The sequence below is a fragment of the Bombus pyrosoma genome, linkage group LG7, assembly GCF_014825855.1.
Source record: "Bombus pyrosoma isolate SC7728 linkage group LG7, ASM1482585v1, whole genome shotgun sequence".
NCBI classification, from domain to species: Eukaryota; Metazoa; Arthropoda; class Insecta; order Hymenoptera; family Apidae; genus Bombus; species Bombus pyrosoma.
Genome location: NC_057776.1, coordinates 18,577,863 through 18,600,975, shown reverse-complemented (window position 1 = coordinate 18,600,975; position 23,113 = coordinate 18,577,863). Strand labels below are relative to the sequence as shown.

Genomic DNA, 23,113 nt, shown 5'->3' with positions numbered 1-23,113 from the left:
CGTTACTGGCACCAATGCATGCAAAGTTGCACACGTCTGGCACGGACGAGATAATGGAATAGAATTACGATTGTCCCTGCGAAAACAATACACGGTGTTCTCTCGCGACGCTGTGGGCGAGACCATGAGCCCTCAAAACACGACGTCGCTGCTATTATCCGTAAACAACGTTGCAACGGTGATGAAATTCATCGATTTAAGAAAAATTCCCGTCTGATCGAGTTTGAAAGTGGCGCGCCACTGAGTTATGCGATTGAATTTTCTTTTCCTTTTTTCTTTTCTCTTTAAGTTGCTAGTTTCGTCTGTCGCACTGCGGCAAATTTCGATTTTTTTCTGCGTTTAATTCAACCTAATCTACGCGTTACTATCGAGCTAACTTCGTCGATTATTGACAATATAAAACAGTAGGAATTTATTTGCTTAATTGGAAGTAAAAATAAATTGTGTGGAGTTTAGAAAGGAACTAAATTAGAAAAAGAGCTAATCGTATTAAACAATTAACACTCTGTTATTCACCTTCAATTGCGATATCGTAAGCAAAGCGTGTAATTGTAAATTGACCCAGGTAAAAAGATAAGGATGCTGCAAAAGTACTCAAGTTTGACTTAAGATATATCTTCTGTTCTTTCGTCAAATAAATAGATTCTCTTTCTGGGATATCATTTGGAATAGTAAGTAAGAAGTATCTTTCAATATCGTTAAATGTTTAAGTAATTGTCATTAAGCTAATGCACTAGTTGCAGTTCGTCGAGAAGTTTAGCGTAGAATGTGTTTTCCATCTGGTTAGGATACTCAACGGTGAAGGAGATGGTAAAACGGTTAGTTGGTCGATATGTGAATGGCAAACGTATATGTATGTTTGCACGTACAGTTGTGTGAATACCTTAGAGATGGTCAGTTTGTCGTGAAAGTGGAATTGTACAGAGAATGGTCTGTGGATTGAGGGAATAAGCGAACAGTGGCCATTTAGATCGAGCTTTCAAAGGAGTTTGATTAAGAATGTGTGGGATAGGGACGCTGGCTTATTTTCGCAGTTACTTCGCTCGCACAGTATGTTCTTAAGAAAATATTGAAACAAAGACAAATAAAAGTAACTGTTCATTATATTGGAACATCGATAAGGAGCATTCTAAAATATTACTGACTCTAATTAGAAACACATTCTGCTAGTATTAATTAAAGGCGAACTGTACAATGGTACTACCACCGACTATAGGCAAGTTCGATATTGTTAACAGTAATTGAAGGCAAGCTTTAAAATATTCCTAATTTCGACTCGGGTGAAACAAGAAAATATTTCCAGCGTTAATTATCGTAGAATATGTGGATCTGTTGATGCGAAATATACGTGAAACTGAAAACGTACTCTGTCATAAAATTAACAATACGTAAGTATCAATACGATTATTATTAACGTAAAAGAAATTTAAGAAACAAAGACGCTTAACTTACAAAAATGTTCGGGCAAAATTACACGAGACATTGCAAAAAGTCCTTAAATTTCTCAACCAATGAGAAAGCCTAATAGAGGTAAGATATTAATAGAGTACTATACTTAGCATTCCTATTATTTCATGTAAATATATGTAGTATCGCGGACATAAGGCCTAGGAGTTAGCGGGTAGACCACACACAATGTCGCGAGAGCCGAGGCGTTTTTAAACTATAAACAATGTCCCGAGAGCCGAGGCGCCGATGGGCCCGTAAATGTGTCATCGGTCCTTCAAATGAATACTTCCATAGAAAAGGTCTACGTGGTTTTGGCCACGAGCGGTCGCAGAACACGTGTGTGGTGGGTCTACGGGAAGACAAAAGACATGCGAGAGCAGGGCAGTTTGAGTTGAGAAGTCAAAGACGGTGAATCGAGAAGTCAGTCAAAGAGTGCGAGTTGTGCTGTCGATATAGTGCTGTTAGCGTTGTCGAGAGAGTGTGGTCCGCGTGAGAGAGAACGTTGGATCCCTTGTGTCGAGAGTTGTCTAGATTGTAGCGTGTTATTGCGATTAGTTCATATTAAACTACCATCGTTTTTCTGTCTATATTTGTACAATCCATTCATTGTAAATAAATTACAAATACTAGGATATAATAACATTATATTCCAAAGAAGATACTACATATAGCAGATGTATATAATTTTTGTAACATAGTATCTTGTATCTTCCTTGTTTCCTTTTCTCAATAAAGATGAACGCGAATTTCTTTATATTTTAACGATAAATGTCTTGTGCCTGAATTAGTGTGACAAAACGATTCGTAGAGCTAGCGTTTTCAATGTGACATTTTATATTTACGTGGTGTATGTAGGCTTTTGTAACTGATTGCACATGCCTCAGTGACTTATTTCCGAATGAAAAGAAACACTGTACGAATTGTAGGACGCAATTCCTTCCCCGTAGCAACGTGACGATGACATCTGTGATACAGTATCAAGCAAGAAAAGCGACTGTCGCTTCCATAAACGCTCAGTCAAGATCTATCGGTGGTACGTCGGCTTATAGCTTTCCAGGATTTGCAAAAATCGTTCATAAACTAGACTGTCACTCGGTAGTGCCATCAGTCAGCAAAAAAATGGGTCGCCCCATTGTGTCGCGGGAAAACGCGTGCTTCGAGGGAAACAATTTAGCCTATGTTTCGCTTCGGGCGCTGTGTAACGCGTGTTTCGATCAACGTCGTTGCTAATACCTCGTTTTCAAACGAGTTTAAAGGATTAATTCGTTGCAATAGAGTCGACGCGCGAATTGAAAGAGTAAAACGACGATGAAAATGTTCAGTTAGGTACGAGGCAGATTTGTTATGATTGTTATACAATGATAGTAGGTTTATCGGATCAACGGATACGATGAACATACGGATGGCTACCGTCGAAAATAAAAGTTTCGTTTGTTCATTTCATGCTACAAAAGCGATCGTAAGTTTTGAAAAGGACATGCATCTGAACGTTTACTATGATTACGCTTGTTCACAAAATTTCTGACAAAATGTTTCACAATGAACTTTGCTTCGATGAACTAATAGACATTTTCAAATGTTACGTCCTAGAAATTGGCATCTTTGTACTATCCTTGTTGATCCAGTCTGACATTTTATTGCAAAACGAATGCGTTAATCTTATGAATAATTGTTATTGTACACATAATAATTATAATATATAACAGTTCATTTTTTTTAAATTATTACTTACATTCTATCCAATGTCTGCAACGAAACGCTGGCTAAAACATTCAAGCGTAAAAAGTAATATTTACGTATTTCATGAAACCTATGTAAATTATCTTTGTCTTTATTACTTCCGTCGTATTTACATTTTAAAATGAATAAATCAATTTCAACAATCACAGTGTCATTTTGTAACCTCCTTTCTAATCTTCGGACATCTACACAGTATGAAATTAAACCATTACGGCAACGACTCTTTGACTCCGTGAACTAACTTCCTAAATTATTTAACGCGGCTAGGAATACTTAATTACGAAGAATACTACATACCGATACTGCTCAGAATACAATGCCGCTTCAACTTATTTAGTGGATTAAATCAGCAACTTCCTCGTTATGCTCCATCTTCCGCTTGATAAAGAAGCGATAAGATATACTCTAGACATCGGAAAAGACAAACGCCAAGAGGAAAAAAGTGATATAAGTGGAGGAACAGAGAGATTTCATATTTTCACGTCGCTGCTGAAAGCGGTTAGAAAGTTCAGATTTACCCATGTACGTGCGTCTGAAATTTAACAGTCGAAAGAGTAAATTGCAGAGTCCGAGTTCTAGACGCGGAATTACCAGACAGAAATGCAGGGTTACAAAATCGGATCTAGTTCGTAGAAGGATCACGTACGTGAAGTTATTCGCCGCGTGATCCATATGGAACTCTGTATTTATGAGGCACATGCGCGTCATGCGAAATGCGTCATCGCCTCTATTAAATTATGTTCTCATGAGTTACGAACGGTCTTCCGGTGTTACGGGCCAATGATTGGAAAGAAACGGTGTCCCCGTTTCCTCCCGAGGCCGTCATTAAATAAAGAAAGTCAGCTCGATCTTATTAACCCGCCACGTTATTTTTCTAGGGATGGCTTCCTTTTAGTGGTTCTTTCTTTTTTTATTGGACGAAGAAATTATCGCATCCCGAGGGAAAGGAATAAAAGGATACTGGAAAGTTAAAAATTTTTAAGAATAAGCCGTTGAAACGTAAAAGGTATTCGTTTCTTGAATTTGTCCCGTGGTAAAATTAATCCTTCGTAGGCGGATGTATCTTTTTACGTTCGGTGTAGGCAAATTGGATTTCTTATGTTTGGCTTATAAAATACTCACCGGTGCCTCTACGACGTTAGACAACTAGTCGTCACGTCGAATATTTGAAATCTTTTTTAATAGAAAATCAAAATTCGAAGAAAGGCAAAATTTCGCGTAAATGATCAAAGAACCAGTTTCCTTGATCAACAGTTTATATAAACAATGTTATTAGCAATGGTTTTATTTTAAAGATTCGATATAACGGAGAAATTATTTGTAATTTTTAAGAATTGCATTGATTTTTGAATTTATGAACTTTGAAATTTGTTTAGAAATTACCGAAGCGGTATATTTTCACAGGATCAAAGTTTGTACGTTTACTCACATGCTATTACGTAAAAGAAAAACACACAATGGCGATATCGTTTTGTTATTATTAGTTGAAATGGAATACCAAGGCAAGCTACGCTTTACTGCCATAATTTGTACTAATATTCTATTCTATTCACATTTTTCTACCAATTCCAACCTTATCCGTGACCGCAAAATGAATGGAAACCAATACCGTTCGCTTGTGCGAATTACTTTACCGTTTTATTAACACCCATCACGATTCCGTTATTCCGCTTGCCAAAAATTTAATTAACTAGCGGGACATTCCTTTATTTAACAGAATCAAATTGAATTACTCGTATCTAAAATCTTTCGCATTCGCACGTTTCAGCTAACAGTGACTTATTGATTTTATCCTCAAATAATTGAGAATACGTGGCTTCATATGACATGAAATTTGTTTTCACGGTATTCACAATTTACTTTATAATTATAACGTGAGAAATGCTTTTTATTCGATATCAACTTTTACGTTCCACCTCTTATAGTACAATTTCCTCCGTGTCATCAACCGTCAAACGTTCCAAATTTCACACAATCGTTCATTTACGATATTCGTTATTTAACGTTACTTTTATTTTTCCTATCAAAATTACAGATAACACTATTTGTATAAATAGTAACAAGTAGATCGATAGAAGCAATAAACGTAAGTACTATAAACAGTACAATAACGATAACAAAATTAAGAATAAAAGTAAGACGTAGCAATGTTTTCCCAACTCGAAACAACTGCCAAATTCAACGTTCCTAAATATTTGATACAGAATCGGGTTCACAATCACCGTTCACAGTCAACAATATTCCCTAGGTTTACCTAACATCTTCGATTCTCTTTCCTTAAATATTTCCACTCATTCGAGAGACAGAGAGCTCAGGATTTCTATGTACAAGGATGGCATCGCTGTTTTAGATTCAAGCGATCTATTATTTCCATCGATATCGTAGAATAATTACAAGGATTTTTCTCGCGATAATAAGATTCAATTTTATGCTGATAAATTAAACGGAGACCTGGAATTAAAGTTTCAAACGTATTTAGCAAATTTGAAGAAAAACCAGTTTTTAAGTTTCACTGTATTCGTTGAGTTGAGACGAACGCGTTTCTTATTCTTGGACGTTAGATCGGCTTCTGACGAAATATCCGCAATCTGTGTGTGAACTAGAACGATCGACAGGGACTGTAGAACCATAATTTACCGTCACTGCAACTTTGACCTGTAAGACGTACTATAGAACCTTATTCAAGGTGTCCGTATAATTGAAGACCTAGACAAAGAGTTTCGCGCGAAGATAAATTCAACGATCTCCTTGTTCGAGTATTTCGGAACCGTTCTCTGCCATGTGAAATGTACACAATGCGTTTTCCTCGGGGAATATATGACATCGAGTAGAAGGGCGTACAAGGATTTCGCGTTTCGAAAAGTGGGAACGGCCATGAGCTCGGATTTATCCTTGAACCAGCTCCGACAATAGCGAGCTTACGAAGAAGTTATACGAAAACCGAAAGAACGCGAGCCTCGCGCTTTCAACTGCGATTGATCCCTTCTCTGCTAACGAAGAAGTACCAATCTTTCCTTTGCAATTTTCTTCGACTATGATCCTGGATGATTTTTGTGAGATTCAGCAGTCGACGGGATTATTCTTTTGTGCAAAGCAATGAAAATCTCGGAATCTTTGAGTTGTTTTGTGATTATGAAATGCCAGGTTGGTGCATATAGAATTATCGTTCCGAGAGATTCTAATGAGAAAGCTTTTGTTCAATTAAATTAATTGCATTTGGTACGTATAGAGTATTCATTATTTTAATAAAGGTTTTGTCTAAGGTTGGTGCCTCCCAATAAAGCGAATTCTTAGACTGTGCGTTTAGTAGTCTCTCTTATTGGCGAATTCCTTGTTGCTCGAAGAAGTACTCTAGTCGCACGTATTTTACTTCTACGTTGTTATGAGTGCCATTTAATTGTACGTAGTTATGTACGTATTTCGAAGTATTTCGTATGTATACTAATTTTTATAGACAATTTATAAGAAATAATTTTTATTTCACAGCAGTTGTAGAATAATGTGTATATACATTTTCGGTAGAATATGATAAAGAAGAGGTTAAATCAATAGGTGCCAATCATTAAGATAAGAAATAGGATATAGCTTGAAAGAATAATTCGTTCATAATATTGTATAATTCAAAAGCACGATGATATAAATACATTGCCACTCGATTATCATTACATCTCCATTCTTTTCGTGACTTTTACGCTTACTAATACTGATAACAAAAATACTTTAGAATTTCAAGTTCTACAGAATCTTTATGCAATGTTGCTAATTGAATGACAAAGATTTAAAGGAACAAACCGTGAAAGAAGAATTTGGTATTCTATCGAAAGGTCCATATTGGACTGCGTAATCAGGAACAACGTTTGAAAACCGTGTTTCACACTTTAGAAAAATCTTTCCAGTCCTGCGCAGGGTTTCTAAGTGTCCTCCATCGCGATTCGCCTTGTTTCACGGAATAGATTTGTAAGAAGATTGCCCCCGGAATCCCATAATCATAATCGCGTCATATCGTGCTTGCTGCCTCCAGATGGAATGGAATTTACCTTTCTCAGCCGATAGAGGAAAGAAATGAAATTCCGTCGCGTGGCTGAATTAATGCCATCGCGTCGTGCCAGCCGTATTCTTTTGTCGAGTAAAATGTGTCGCTTCGCGGTCGAGCAACCGGTTATCCGTTCATCTACTGGTTGGAGAAAGAGCTGCGGAAAACGTGCACGGAAGTCCCGTGAAAATGGAAAATGGTAGTACACAATACTCGACCGAAAGTCGATTCAAAGTAGCTGGCTCGAATAACGAAAACACCAGAATCAGCCCCAACGAATTAGAAATAGCGGCGCGCGAAGGGAATCGTAGCAATTCTGTTTGCGTCGTGACCAGGGACCTTTGATCTTATCGTTAACCGTGGAATTAAATATACATCTCTCTTGGCGAAATTTCTCTGAGGAGGAATTGTTGCAGACACAGCGCGAATCAAAGGAACGACGAGTAGAAGTTTCATCATTTTTATTCCTTATCTTTGATATCTTGCGAATGTTCGTGTGTTAAGGATATTCTTTTATCAAGGAAGCTTAGTAAAGCAAAGTTCTACTGGGAAATTCAAGGCAGATGTTAACGAAGATTCTTTGAAGGGAACTTATTGTAAGTGAAGAGTTAGGGGAAATTATATTAGCTTCGACGCCAGAGTTACTGTAACGTCTTAAAGCAGTGCATTCCAGATTTCTTACTTTTACAATGACTAGAATCATGCAAGAATTTTTCAAAAAGTTAATATTGTTCTTTGCTGATATCCTTTACGTATATTTATATAAATACATTAAAAATTGGTAATCGAGCCGCGTTAAATTATCAATTATCGACAATTCCATAATCCATGCGTCAGTTGATAAACGACAATTGTGCATCAAATATTCAAAATAAATAGTATGAGAATTCGTGTTATAAATAAATCTACAATACAAATATTCCATTAAGAAAGGAATTCCATCGGTCCGCGCTATAAACGTATCTGAATTGTCTAAAAATCGAAGTTTGCGTCGTCATTTCCTACGCGTCACTTTCCAGTTATCTTTATTCCGATGGCCTGCTTTCTGTTTTCACTTTATTATAGCAGGTATTTCGACTTAAAACCATTTCGTTCCATCGCCTTGCGTCGCAACGTATAAGCGCTAACAGACGACTGACCAGCTTCAACTTTCTCTTTGAACAGAACATATTGTCGCGAGGGACGTTATTGCTCTTTGAGATGTCGTTTGGAAGTTTTCGTGGCCGCGAGATTTAAATTCGTACGCACTACTGGGAAAATGGAAGCTTTTAACGATAAAGAACCGCACGAAATTTACGACATATATTTTACTTAAGCGCGTTACTACTTTTAGTTATACCAGTTACTACCTCGTTCCTTAATTAGAAAATTTATTCAGGTATAGGATTTTTCATAACTATAATTAATTTTATTCTCCGGACTAACAACTCCTTTCCTTTGGTATATCAAACGTTTTAATTATTGTCAATACTATATACACTGCCGATCATAATTATTCGGACACCTCTTGATATTTAGTATAAATCGAATGCTATCAGCTGTTTTTATTTTTCCTATTGATCAGATTATTTTTAGAGCGTGAATATCTATGCAGATTCATATTTTTACGAGTATAACATAAAAAAGGAGATCTAGATGGAAATATGTTTCATGTACTAAATATCATAACAAATACTGCACTTTGAATATTTCACATATTTGTGCGCATTACGCGCGTTCTCTGTACTTTTGCATCATAAAATTTCCCATAAATGTACGAAAATCCGTGTTTTAGCTATTTCGCACGCAACTCATGCGTATCCTTTAATGTAACGTATTAAACGAGGTATAATTTGTTACAGTTATCCGATAAATGTAACCAGTGAGTTCTAACAATGAGTCTATGTACGAGATTTAGATTGAAAATTCCGAACATTAATGGTTTCAGTGCTATATTTTCTTACTTTATTAAACTTTAAGATTTCCTTTCTTCTTCTCGAAATGGTTTCTTTGCCTTACGATCAAATTACAGTCACCTTATTGTTAGGAAAATATATCAGTTCAGACAACTCAGTTATTCTTTATTTATTATATAAACAACACTTTGTGAATTGCTTCTACGAACTGAAACAGTGTTAGCCCCTTTTGTTTTTGACAAGGGTTGTTCGGTTTGTCCTCACCCGACATCGAAGCAGAAATGTCTTCGAAATTGACGTGAAATGTTAGGGGTTGGTGTTCCGTAGCTCGTTCTTTTCGGGGGTCACTCTGTTTTATCAAATTTATCGTCTTGAAGACTGTAACTCTGTAGAGTATCGTGACGCTGATAGATGGTATACGTATTAATTGTTATTTAGAAGAAGAGTAATTGACAAATGAAGGGTTATTGTTAAACGCTAATTCGATGAAATACAACTTGTTTATATCAATATTTATTTTGTATATTATGGACCAGAAATTTGTTATTATTTCGAAATCGATACTACAGATATCGATAGTAATTTTTTTACTAAATTTTTTAACAGAAAATTTGTCAAGATACACGAACCCTAAGCCGGTGTATCTTTTAAATTTTTGCTTCCGAAATAATTTCTAGGATGTTCTATCTCGATCTACTAGAATAAGGAAGAGATAAATGAAATAGATTAAGCGATGAGAACATTATCAGAATTAAATATCATATTTCGTATCATATTTTTCAATGATAAATGTGACAGTAGACAAGATAAGTAATGACGAAGGAATTGAATCGTATTTTATGCAGTGAAAGTATTTATAATAAATGTAGACCATCTAGGAAATCTATTTTTCTTCACCCTCGGGTATGAAACGCTTGCAGTTGAGCTTTAATTTATTATGATGTAAAGTGATGGTCTCAAGAGCGTGATACAAAGCGTAGCGTAGCACAGCTTTCGAATTTTACACCCTCGAGGATTGCTTCTTGTGGTGTTGTAGCATAATTATTCACATACATACAGAAGTTTATTATACAAATGTGTATTATGTCTGCTTGAACTGAATCTTAGAAAGAATATTAAGAAGATAGAGTAGAATATGAACTTACCTTTAAATATAAAAATAATCGACTAGCATCATAACGGTACAACTATTTCATTCAATAATATGCTTCGTTATATTCAGGTATAACCCATTATCTCTTTAAAATATTTTTAGTTCCAATCAATGTATTTTCAAAGATAAAAAATACACAGTAATCTTCAAGTTATCGTTATATTTCTTAATTTTTTATTAGTAAACGTATATCGTAGTTATAATATCGAAAAGTGTTTCATATTGATGGATCACGAATCACAAATTTTTAAAATTGTAAATATCATAGTAACCCATTGTTATTTTGATGGATCGCGAGTCAGAAATTTTAAAAACTATAAATATCACAGTATCCCGTTGTTATTTGCGATTGGCAATAAGACAGTTCACACAATTGAACAATTCTCCATTGCACATATTTATCAATCGTAATCAAGCTTGTCAAACGATCGATCAACTAGTCACGTTTTTCCAGATATCGCGAAATTCTCGACCGTTTTCACTTTCATTATAAAACATAAATTAACGTATGTTATTTGTCAAATTAATATTAAACGCATACGATAATATTAATTTTGGAGCATCAGTGACGAACACTGAATTTAATATCTCTTAGTGATCGATAACATTCTTGGATTTACATACAATAATTAATTGATAGAAATATTGTTCTCCTGATAAGAAAAGGTTTCTCATCAGGTTAACAATCGAACCGTGTTTTACATCTCCGCTTTTCTGAACTTTTTCGTTTGTTCATCGCGTATATACGAATCGAAGTAACAACTGTAGCTCAAGCTGGTGGTAAATGCTCGATAGTCGGGCTAATTTCAATTATCAGGTTGCTGTTTGTTCTAAAACCGAATCGAGCAAAAAATAGTATCGTTGCTACAACGACCTGTTCTATAAATATCTAAAAATCCACTGTAAAATATATATTTTCAGTTTCTATAAATTCTACTTTTAATATCGATAAAAGCAGTAGAACATAATAATTTGATATTCATCGTAACAGCTTGTATATAATGTCTGTGTGTTAAATTGAAGTCATGGAAATTTTGTTAGTTTTAAGAGCTGTTTGAATAAAGCAACAAACATTGGATCTAGATTATATATATAACTCTCTTAGAGCGACTTGATGGGTGTCTCGATATAGTTGCACGCAATTTACATACTATTTGCGAGGGTACTCGGCCAGTGTAAACTGGTTAAAATTCTACTTCCACGACTAACGACTACGATTCTTGTTTTATGTTAAACCATGCTGTTGCAAAACGTATTACTAAATTTCAAGTACCTACGATCATTTCGTTTCTATAGAGTAGTATTGTATATGCGTTCATATCTCATTATTTTCGTGATAACTTCTTCATTTTTTTTTTAAATATTTTTATACGCATATATCTTTATATATTAAAAGTGGCAAATTCAACAAACTTTCTATTAAAATATAGAAGGTCCGAACATTCCATTTAACGTCACATTGATTTCATTTTCGTGTTTTGCGTAACAAACGCGTTCAGTTGCAACAATATCCATCATTCATTTATACGTTGCTTTGTGGCATAGTTATTCGAACGTAGTATTGTAGTACACGTTTGTGAATATTACGCGTGCAATTGTTGCAAAATTCGCGGGAATTCTCTCGGGGAGCAACGCAAGCAAGTACAATCGTGCAAGATCGAAATCAGAACATGAAAGGGAAAACAAAAGCTTGGGTTTAGCCAATATTTGCAAGAGACAGCAACAATCGGTGATCCTTGTTTAAGATAAAATTGCGTTCTCGTACTAAACCATGACTATCTTCCAAACAGTTTGCAAGAAAAGCGTTCTCTTCTGTTCTTTCTTTACTTGCGCAAGCTATTCGTAGAAATCCTTTAGAACTTGTATATGGTAATTTCGTAAGCTGCCGCAAAAAAGTGCAGTTCAGCGAAATGCTTCGTTTGGTGAATTGCGTTTGAAATATGCCATTGTATCTCTAATATAAATCTCTTTTATCAGTAGAAGATTGAAATAATAATATGTATTTTTATTATGTATTTAGTATAATATTACGTATTATGCATTTGTTATGTATACGTTATTTGTGTATTACGTATCGTCTATACTATTACGTATTTAGCATACTATTATTATGTAATATCGTGGACAAATGGCCTAAGAAATATCGGGTGAACCATAGACAATATTGCGGAAAGTGTAGTTATGTCATAAGTGCAGTTAGGCCAAAAGGGCCTAGCAGTTTTACCGGGTGGTCGTCACCTGAAGAGTCGAGTTGGGCAGTCGTGAGTTGAGAGTCGAGTGGGGGAGTCGTGAGTTGAGAGTCGAGTGGGGGAGTCGTGAGTTGAGAGTCGAGTTGAGTAGTCGTAAGTTGAAAGTCGAGTTGAATAGTCGTGAGTTGAGAGTCGAGTGGAGTAGTTGTGAGTGGAGAGTCGAGTTGTGAGGAGTCCAGAGTTGAGTTGCCGAGTTGTTATGAGTTGTGAATTATCTATTTAGTTGTTTTAGTTATAGCACATTATTGTATTTAGTTCACGTTAAATAATCATCGTTACCTACATCAATAAACTTATCATATAGGATACAAGTCACTGGAAACCCTAATTTCTAATATTTCCAAATAAATAAAAATCCTATAATTATGTCTTATGAAGTATAGTGTCTGTGAAAGTGGTAGATGTAAAAGGTCGATGCGATTCAAGCGATAAATTATGTAAAAGTGTCACTATTCATAGAAAATTGCTCATTTCTATTTCTATTGAAAATCGTCTGACACTTGTGTACATCATTTGTTATTTCAACTTCTCATGTACAATTAGTTACCTTAAAATTACTATGAAACAACACACTAAATATATACAAAGCAGCAAGTCAAGAAACTTTTAAAATTCGCAAAGTGGTACGTGATAAATATCAAATACTTTACAAAATATTTTGCTCTGATTCGTTGTGTCGAATAACTTTCATACGCGGATTAAGGAGCATAATAATGGAATCTTCAGCAACGAAATCTTCAGATCGAATACGATAGTTACCCTGCGTAATTAGCAGATCAGTTTTTAAAATCAGACCGTTCTCGTTAAAAGGATATTGAATGTTAAAGGAAACGTTCGGATATTGAATCGCAATGACAAAGTACTTCAAAATTGCGATAAAGGTTTGAAGATGCGCTTAAGATCGACTTTGTGGGATGTTGTACGAACTTCGCAGTACATCAAGCGCAACGTAATGCGAAAGTTAAATGGAGACGTCAAGCGCCTTCGAAAATTTCAGCCTTACAAGGATGCCGTTAACTTTCCTGTCGTTTAAATACGTCACTATAAATAAATTGAACTACTCTCTTGGCGAAGTACAATGGTCTCGTACATCAAGAATACGCGACTCGAATAATTTCAATCACCACCGCTCGTGATTTTTCTAGAATAGATAAACGTAATATTTTTTTCGCAAACTTTTTTCTCTTGAAGATCATTCTCTGTAACTAGATTCTCCGAGAAGATTTTCAAAGATATTAAATATTTTGTAAATAAGATAATCGAACAGAAAGATATGAATGATACGAAAGACAATATCAAAGGAAGAAACGTTTCTTTTTCTATCTTTTAATTTAAGCGAGTGTTCCAAGATATATTATTATATATGTATATTATATGTGTATAGCTTTATTTACAATAAGTGGGCTGCAATTTGATATTGGATTGTTGTAAGAGTTGGTAGTATTGGTGGCGTGTGCGAATATTAAATTATACGACGCATTTGGTAAAACAAGATCATCGTTACAAGCTTTCGTCCGATAAGACGTTTAATTTTGAGAAATTCTGCTTTCATCTGGATCGACTAATTACAAGTGCAGCTATTAACGAGGAACGTTCGAAATTTATCTACGGAAAAGGCATCGTTTTTCGATAGGATAACGTTAAATTCCATATGCCGATAAAGAAAAGAACCATCAATAAACTCTACTTAGAATGTCTTACGGAGACAAATAACTCATTTAGTAGAGTGACAATTATATTGATAATAGCAGTTCAATAAAATGAAAATTCTATGCAAAGCACATTGTCTGTTGATATTTCTCAAATTTTCCTACGAATACTCTGAATAATCTAACAGTTTCATAAGATAAAAACTAGCTTCTTTTCTGCAATTTAGTTTTTTCGTTTAGTTCTATTATTATATTTTACTCGCTTAACAACACGCAAGTGGAATGGAAAAATTAGATGTATGGTTCATATGCTCCACATAATTAAATATTTAAGAGTGTAATAAAGACACGCGTCCTGTATTTTGCATTTTTATTACTACATTCCTCGCGGGAACGCATAACTGGAAAGGATATTTCAAAGGAGGGCTGCACGCTCTCGAATACGCTTCTTCGAAACGTAAAATTCTGTATACCATTCCATTTTGAAAATGATTCAGCCACTTACAGTCATATGGGTGTCCCAGAAGCGGTATATTACATACATGTTAGATAAAGGACCCTTGGAATCTTAAAGTATCGGAAAGCAATGCTAGGACACCTTATATATGTTATATATTCCAAAAAAATATTATACCAGTAGGTTATAACATTATAGTAAGCAAATAGAATTATGTTTGAAGAAGAAATTAAATTATTCCTTCGTCTGAACGAAAGAAATCCTTATAATTAAACTTCTTTGGCAATGTATAAATTCTGTGTAAGATTAATTTCCTCGATAAAATGATAAATTGTACGAAATTTTTCTGAAGGATTAATAAAATTGGATCGAGTCTACAAGAAATAAGGGTAAGATAAATCGATGGATCGCGAAAATTAATTTTCTGACTGGCTCATTCTTTACCTGCAAGGATAGTTGATTAATATGTTTCTGATACGATTGAATTAGGTGAGAATTTTATTTATCTTCGGATCGTTTGTTTCATAAGGATTTATAAATAAGTGATATTTACCTTAGACTTTGGAGAAAGTAAGTTTTCATACGAGAAATTGGATATTATTCGAGATAATAGTACACCGAATGCTTCTAAATATAATTTTCGATTAATGCAGCCTAATTTGTCTTACGAAGGGAGGGATTCTAATTAAATTAAACGAACGTGATGACATAGAGTTGGACGTTATTACAACGATTTTTCTACGCTGAACGATTTTTCTGCTCTGAACGATTTTTCTACGCGTCCCTTCATCTTTGTTCCTTTTATTATCTTTGGTAGGAAATTCGTTGCCAAGGAGAGAACCAAACGTAAATCCAGGGAAAATGAGATAGGCCAAACGTCCTTGGTCTCTGACAGACAACTTAAACTGTTTCAAAGGAAGGATCAGTCTGCTTATTTGATAAATTTTATCTGCGGATCAAATTTTCAAAATCTGACAATAAGAATGTAATTTACCTGCTCGTTTAATATCAACATATTACTTGATTCGGCGTTAGCAGCGTGACAAATAATAAATAAAGAGATAAGTACAGTGATTATTCGTGGCATAGATGATAAATACGTTTAATAAATTCGAAAAATCGCAACAAACAGCAAACATGTGTATGGAATTTGCAGGATGATATTTTGACAGGGATTATTTCATCGCCTATACTTTATTTAATTGTGTTGCAAGCGATGTAAAGACACATATTTTCCAACTGGTGTAATTGTTAACATCCCGTCAGTCGGTGGAAAAATATACGATCAAATAAATTTCTTCAAAAATCCTGAATTAATCGTGTCCCTTGACCTTTTCCATCCATGGAAAATAAATTGAAAAGGAAGAATAAAGGAATCAGAATGTTCGATTTCAATAATTCACTTTATTATACGACAAATTATATAATACGACATATTTTCTTTAAACCTTATAAATAATTCATGCGATATACAATTTAAATACGATTCTCTGGATTAAATTGTTTACTACCATTTTAACCAAATGACGTGATTTCGGAATAAAATGTCATCGGCATAAATCGAACGACGTTAAGTTAATTTAATTTCCATCTAATACCTTCGAACATTGAAATATAGTAGCGTATTCCATTTTTCTGCATTTGACGTGTATACTTGTCATCGATTGATTTTATGTACGCACCCCGTGAGAGATTTCTAAAACTAAATCCCCCAGTTAACTGGTTAATGCTATTTACGTGTCATTCAAAAGCAACAAATTTTTCCATCTCTTCGTTCTGCCTCTTCCTCCAATTCTCGTCTGTTATTGAAACTGTGAAACTGATGAATCTCTCATCACTGTTATAGTATTTCTCTATTATCTGTCAGATTGTATTTCACGCACGAGACGTTGAATAGCTAGCGTAATTTCGCTTCGAAGCGAGAACCGACCAAAACCATGATTAACTCTCTTTTTCTATTTTCCCGACGCGAATGTGTAATCAATGTCGGTGTGATATCGATAACGAGGTTTCGATTACAAAATAATTATAAACGTGCTTTTACCTTCTATAGATAAATCCCTACGTTTCTCGACGTATATTACGTGTATGTAACTACGATGGTTTATTTCGTGCACGCGATGATCACGTAATTTAAAGTTCCGTTGCCTCTTTGATATTCAGCAGCGTAAGATCTATCGTATAAATGTAACGTAAAACGCGAGCATACTTCGAGGTATTATGGAAATGAACATTATTTCACATCTCCCCTCCGTGTTTCGAAACATCAACAAAGTCGATTCTGCTACGATTTTTCGACTCTGTACGTTTCAAACGGGACTAAAAATACCTTCTAAGTCGATTAGAAGGGAATTTTTAAACCTCAACGAAGTTTGTTAATTTTCTGGACATTAAGAAAAATTTCGAACTAACGAGACAAACAAATTTCTCCGAAAATGATCCTTTCGGCATGATTAAAGAAAAAGATCGACATAGCGAAACATTAAAATTCCTAAAAGTTGAAATCGCTGCCAGGAACACAAAAGTTATATTACTATGTACAAGTTTGATAAACTTTAGGTCGCATGCTAATTTCCCGAACTGAAAGCCGGAACAATATCTTCGTGTAAGTCGAGTGCAAAATTTCTGCAATATTCAAAACGAAATATTCACACATCGCGTTTAACATTTGCAATTCGCCTGGCGAATCTAGAAAAGAGTAACTTATTCTAACTCCGTGGTACACTGCAACAGCAATAAAAAAGAGAAGAATGAACTATTCCTCTTACATGAACTTTCCACTCAGCTATTCCGTTCGCTGTAATTCTAAACTTTATAACCGACGAACTTTCGATTCGGCGACTTTTCAGTTTGCCCAGTTCGAAACGCTTTGGAATATTCCAGCGTGGAAATTCGCAGGAGCATCAAAACGAGAGCGGAACAAATGCCTCGTACTCTTTGTTCGCTTCCTAACGATTCGCAGAGTGAATTAATTAATAATCAATTACCTATGGAACATGAAATTTATTTGTCAGCGTATAAATACATTTCGACGATAAATTAGTTGCATTCGCGCGCAAATATTTCATATTCGGTGTTCTATATCAAAAAGTACAAAATTTTCAAAAGTTTCTCCAAGTTGGTGATTTCTTGTGATTAAAATTCAACTGGAAATTGTTACTTTAAAGTCTAGAGAAATTGTTTTTATAATCTAAACATTTTTTAAGTTTCCTTTTGAATCTTAACAATTCTTTTCATTCTTACTGCGTAATTACATAGAATATTATATTGGTCAGAAATTAATCACGAAGCTGTGGTTTTAACCTTCTTCCTTTGAAAATATACAAATAAAAATGCAATACACAGTGAAGATGCAGCATTTAAGAAAAATTGACAAATGTGGCAGATGTTTTCATCGCCTTAGCATGGACGTTTGAAACGACCTTCGAAACGATCATATGAAAAAGATACGTGTCAAATATTTTTCCGTAAACTACGTCCCAAAAACATGTTTTCGAAATCATGGATTCGATGTTTTCCTGTGATTCACAGGTGACGTACGTTCATATGCTAGTCCATAGTAAATTGAAGTAACCGTTGCTATCCATCTGTACGTTCTCAGTTCAACGTGTACACTATATCAATCGCTATTGCGGATACCACTGATTGAAAGTATTATTTACAAATAATATTAGCACTGGAATTCAAGAGCAATCAGAATGACCAGCTCGTAATTTTATTGATTTGCAATAATGTCCTCTAGCATTGATTTGCATAATTTTTTGTAAAATACATAAATCAATATTGTTTCATAAATCAACGGTTTTATAAATTTGAGATAGTACGTGATTTTGTGAAACACGTGGATCGGGGCTCCTTTCTCCCCTTACGTTATATATCACGTCATATACCTTTCATTTTGATCTGATACAGGTTTTATATTTTTGTCACCATAGCATTAGGTTGTCCGAAAAGTTCCTTTTGTTTCATAAGACGATAATAGATGAACAACAATTATATTATTCTCTGTTTTATATTATTTTATTGAATTAGGTATGATCTATTTCGTTATATTTCTATTAATATGTTCGTGCATAATTTAATAAACTAATATAAAACAAGAAACATTGTGCGTCTATTTCTCATCAAATGAAAAGTACTTATCGGACAATCTAATATTAGACAGAAGGTGCAAAAATTTGAAAGTTACCTTTTAATACGTCGTTTATCGCGGTTATTTAAATTTTGGAAAACGATTAAAATAAGATAAACTTTGAGGTACTAAACAACACGAGTGGCTGAAACAATATTATCCAGAAAAATGATATATTTTGCAAAAAGTAAATGTTATGGTGTTGCATATTTCAGCCTGTTACAGTTTGCAAGGCAAAATACATAACATTCGCGTGGCATTAAACGCGTTAAATGTCTCTTTCTTCCTATCATTATAAAACTAATAACGCGTTTAACTAAAATATCCGAGTTCTCGATAATAGCTGATATTTCGCTAGTATCGTAAACTTCATGCACTCTGTTATCTTCAACAGTCACACGGGAAATTCTATGAACATAAATTGAACTCGAAATTACGAAATACTACGATGGTAGTCGGCTATCAGAAAAAGGATAAAAGTTTGGGAAAAACACAGTGTACACGTGATGCCGAGAGGCGATTAAGGCGTGCATGTATCCGCATCGCATTACCATAAATTGGAGATTACGTAAGCATACGCTTTCAGAAAGCAAATTCTATGCATAGTCGTGTCACATTGACGCGTCTCCCCCATGCAGATTTCCAGATACCGTAGTTGTGGATCGCACAAACGTTCATGGTGTTCCACTGACAACTTTGAATTACGTAAAAATCTCCACCGTAAACTACGTAACGACGTTCTCTGTCTTCGCGTAACATCATTGGTATCTGCAAGTTATTTGGTCACGTTGTTGCTTGGAAAAAGTAGAAAATATACTGGTGATTTATGATACTTCGTTAAAATATAGTTTTCTTTCCTGTTTATTCGACCATTCGCGGAGAGACGCGATCGCGAGGAGGCACGTCAACGGGAGTCGTAAATTCCCGTTACGATTAGATAATCGACGCCACGAAATGATCGATCCCCTGATTTCTGTTACGACAATAGGGATGGTTCAATTGAATTTACACTGAATTAACAGGTATAAATTAACGTTTATTCCAACAACTTTGTATAGAAGATAGTTACACTGATGCGTATGTATAAGTTAAGTAAGTGATCGATTTAAGGATAGAAACCCGGTAATGACATGTTGACTATTCTAACGATGAAGAATAAGTAAGTTAAAGTGACGATGCGGTGTCGGAGGAAAGCTAGTGCTGGGTGTGTCCAAAGCAAGGGACCATCGGATTTATTCATGACAATTTTGGTTAGGAAAGTGAGAGCAGTAGATATTGCTTCTGATTGGGTAAAAGAAGGTTGATGGACTAGGAAGGATCTTAGCCGCCCTCGATAGATGGTTGCTAGTGTGAAGTATCGTACGTGAGAAAAACTAACTTTCCCGTGCCTTCCCGTAGTAAACAATAGGCTTTGGAAACGAGTCGGTAAAAAGATGTTTGTACGGTCTGAAGAACTTTAGCTAAAAAGTGCCTGAGATTTATGATAGGTCCTTAAGACTATTGAGGCTATGCCGTAAGGACGTGCGGACATCTGGTTGCCGTCTTGCCCGCGGTGTGTGGCCTGATCTAGGCAGAGTGTCGCCCGACGTAACATTTCCTTTGCGTGTACATTGCAGTGATTAATAGACTGCGGATTTTTATGCATTCGTGTGAAATTTACGGTTGTAAAAATCCTTCAGATGCATTTAATATTTAAAAGTATTGTAGTATCGTGGACAAATGGCCTAAGAAATATCGGGTGAACCATAAACAATGTTGCGAGAAAACCTAGCTGCCGACAGGTCCAACAATGTGTCGTCGATCCTTCAGTCGAATAGTTACGCGGAAAAAAGAGCTGCGTGATCATGGCCACGAACTGTTGTGAAACACTATGTGGTGGAGCTATGAAAACAGACAAAGGGACGCTTAAGGGAGAAAAACGAATTAACAGTCAGTATGAGTTGAGAAGTCAGAGAGTGTGGTCCGTGTGAAGGAGAGCGTTGGAACCGTGGTGACGAGAGTTGTAAATTAACTATTTAATTGTCTTAGTTATAGTATTGTATTTAGTTCACATTAAATAACCATCGTTTTCTGTTTAATCCATTTTAAATAAATAAATAATAAAACCCTGTAGTATATTAACACGTTGACTGCCATGGGGGTCACCGGTGACCGGCACTCGATTTGGCTATAGCGCCGTGGGGGCCACCGGTGGCCCTCACCACGAAAAATGCTTCAAGCATGATTTTATAACTCGTCTTATTTGCTGCAAATAATATTTCAACATAATATGCATCGCATAATGAAAAGTTCACGTCGGCGCCTTGGGCAAACCATGGAAAATTCGTCTGGCAGTCAACGTGTTAAATATCCAAAGTAGAGTAGCTACTTACTATATCGTTTGGTAGATAAATTTTCTATGTATTCACAAAAATTTGAATATGCATAAAGATCCGCGATATAGCGATTAAAGCAATAGTAGAGTAATTTGTAGATTATGGTGAGTCGTTTTGAGGAACATTAAATTGCGTTATTACTTGGAAAAGTTAAACAGACTACTGGTTTATGACATTTGGTTAAAACTAAAAATGGAAAAAGAAAATAAATATTCGTATATTCTTTTTCAACTGTCGTTTCAATGTTCAGAGTTTGTTGAAACCGAGAAGTGTTTACGGCAACAATATATAATGTTTTCAAGGAGTAATTTGTGAATTACGGTGAATTGTTTTGGCCGAGTTCTATCGCTAGGAAATTATCGTAGGAAATAATTTCCACTCTGTTTTTCATTTCGATGTGTTTTATTCTTTGTCGACTGTTTTTGTGGAAATATATTTCTTTACGCCCGTGTAAACGTGTAACAGTGCATGAAATATACAATGTAATCCTGTGACGCAAATGCTGTTGTATTTTTTAAACATTTCCTGCAAACGGATAAATTGTGAACAAATAGAGAACATGAATATCAAATAAAAGTTAGACAATGCTTTAAACAATGTATAGAACATTACTTTAACACGATGACATTTTTTAGTTTAGAATTAACACGTTATCTTTTTTTGAAAAAGAAACATCTGCAATACGTACAACGACGATCAAAGATTCATGTTGGGTTGAGAATATTAAAAGAAAATCTACAATGAAGAGAAAATAACGAGGCACGAGCGATTATTTTAAAGGTCAACGTGTCAACCGGAGAACACGAATTAATCTATCGCAATTTTTTAATTTAGGGATCCTCTCTTTTTTTACAAGCCCATTAAAAATTCATTTCCATTAAAAATAAATTGTATCATATTTATGTGTCACTCAAATCCATCGCTCTTTAATAGCTCTTCTCATTCCGTGATCGTAAAAATTCCCACTTTCGTGGCGTACAGATGATATACAGATCTTTGCTTATTTTTCAACATTTTTGTGACACCATACGTAAACATATAATAAGCTTAAATAACCGAACGATCTTTCCATATGCGATACATAATATTAACAAGAAAGAGAAGCGGCGATTAATTTCCCAGTGAAATAATATTTGTGTTTACCTAAAGCAATATCGTTCATCGAAATGTCCATAAAAGTATCTGAAAAAGATTCAAGCTCATATTTAATGAGTTTTAAGCAAGAAAAAGTGGGTTCCATGGAGAACGAAATGTATGCATGGCGTGTAAAGATACAAGTAGCAGACTAGCAGAGCTTGGCAACAAAATTTCCTCGTCTCTAAAATTTTACGGTGGTCGGTTGTCTCGACGCTGCTCCGTGTTTGTTATCACGGACGGAACGCTGACGCTGTGACGCTTTTCAAGTGAAATATTGAAACAGCCGTTGGCCATGATCTATCGCGAAAAATTGTAGCCACCGTCGCAACCATACTCAAAATTGAATAAATTTCCCCGCGAGTCTGCTTTAACTGTTGGACGAGCCAGTAAATTTAAAGAAAACTCACCGTGTGGATTCAAGTAGCCCTTCATTTAGCTTACAGATTTCATCTAAAGTGAAAATTATGTCGATCAGAGGTAATAAAAGGGTGTCTGGTTTCAGGGAAATTGCATACAAGTGGCAAAAGTTATTCTATACCTATATTCATAAATTTTGAATTTAGAGAAATGTCGATACTCTTTAATTCGTCCTACTTTTTTCATTACGATTATCTTCCATAATTATTAATTTATTAAGATTGTTAACACGTAAGAGGGGACAGTCTATATTGAAAAATCCTATATTTTATCTCTTGGAAAATCGTAAAAGTGAAAGAAACATACATAGAGTCACATAAAAAACGCTACATCCTCTTTGTGATACCTGTTCGAATGCAGAGTTACATATTTCACGTACGACTAATTATAGTCATCCTCCATTTGTCAGAACGTCGCTGTTTGTCGA

At 35.1% G+C, this 23,113-nt stretch overlaps 2 protein-coding genes across 15 annotated transcripts in view; both read left to right on the top strand.

Annotated features, from left to right (window-relative positions):
- The window catches only part of LOC122568969, a 3,537-nt gene extending 324 nt beyond the window's left edge, over positions 1–3,213 (top strand). The window contains exon 2 of the mRNA XM_043729366.1: positions 2,376–3,213. Coding sequence (XP_043585301.1) covers positions 2,376–2,679 — 304 coding nt within the window. The 3' untranslated portion in view covers positions 2,680–3,213. The remainder of the gene's footprint in view (positions 1–2,375) is intronic.
- The window catches only part of LOC122568968 (glutamate receptor ionotropic, NMDA 2B), a 349,490-nt gene that overhangs the window by 117,663 nt on the left and 208,714 nt on the right, over positions 1–23,113 (top strand). The window lies entirely within an intron of this gene.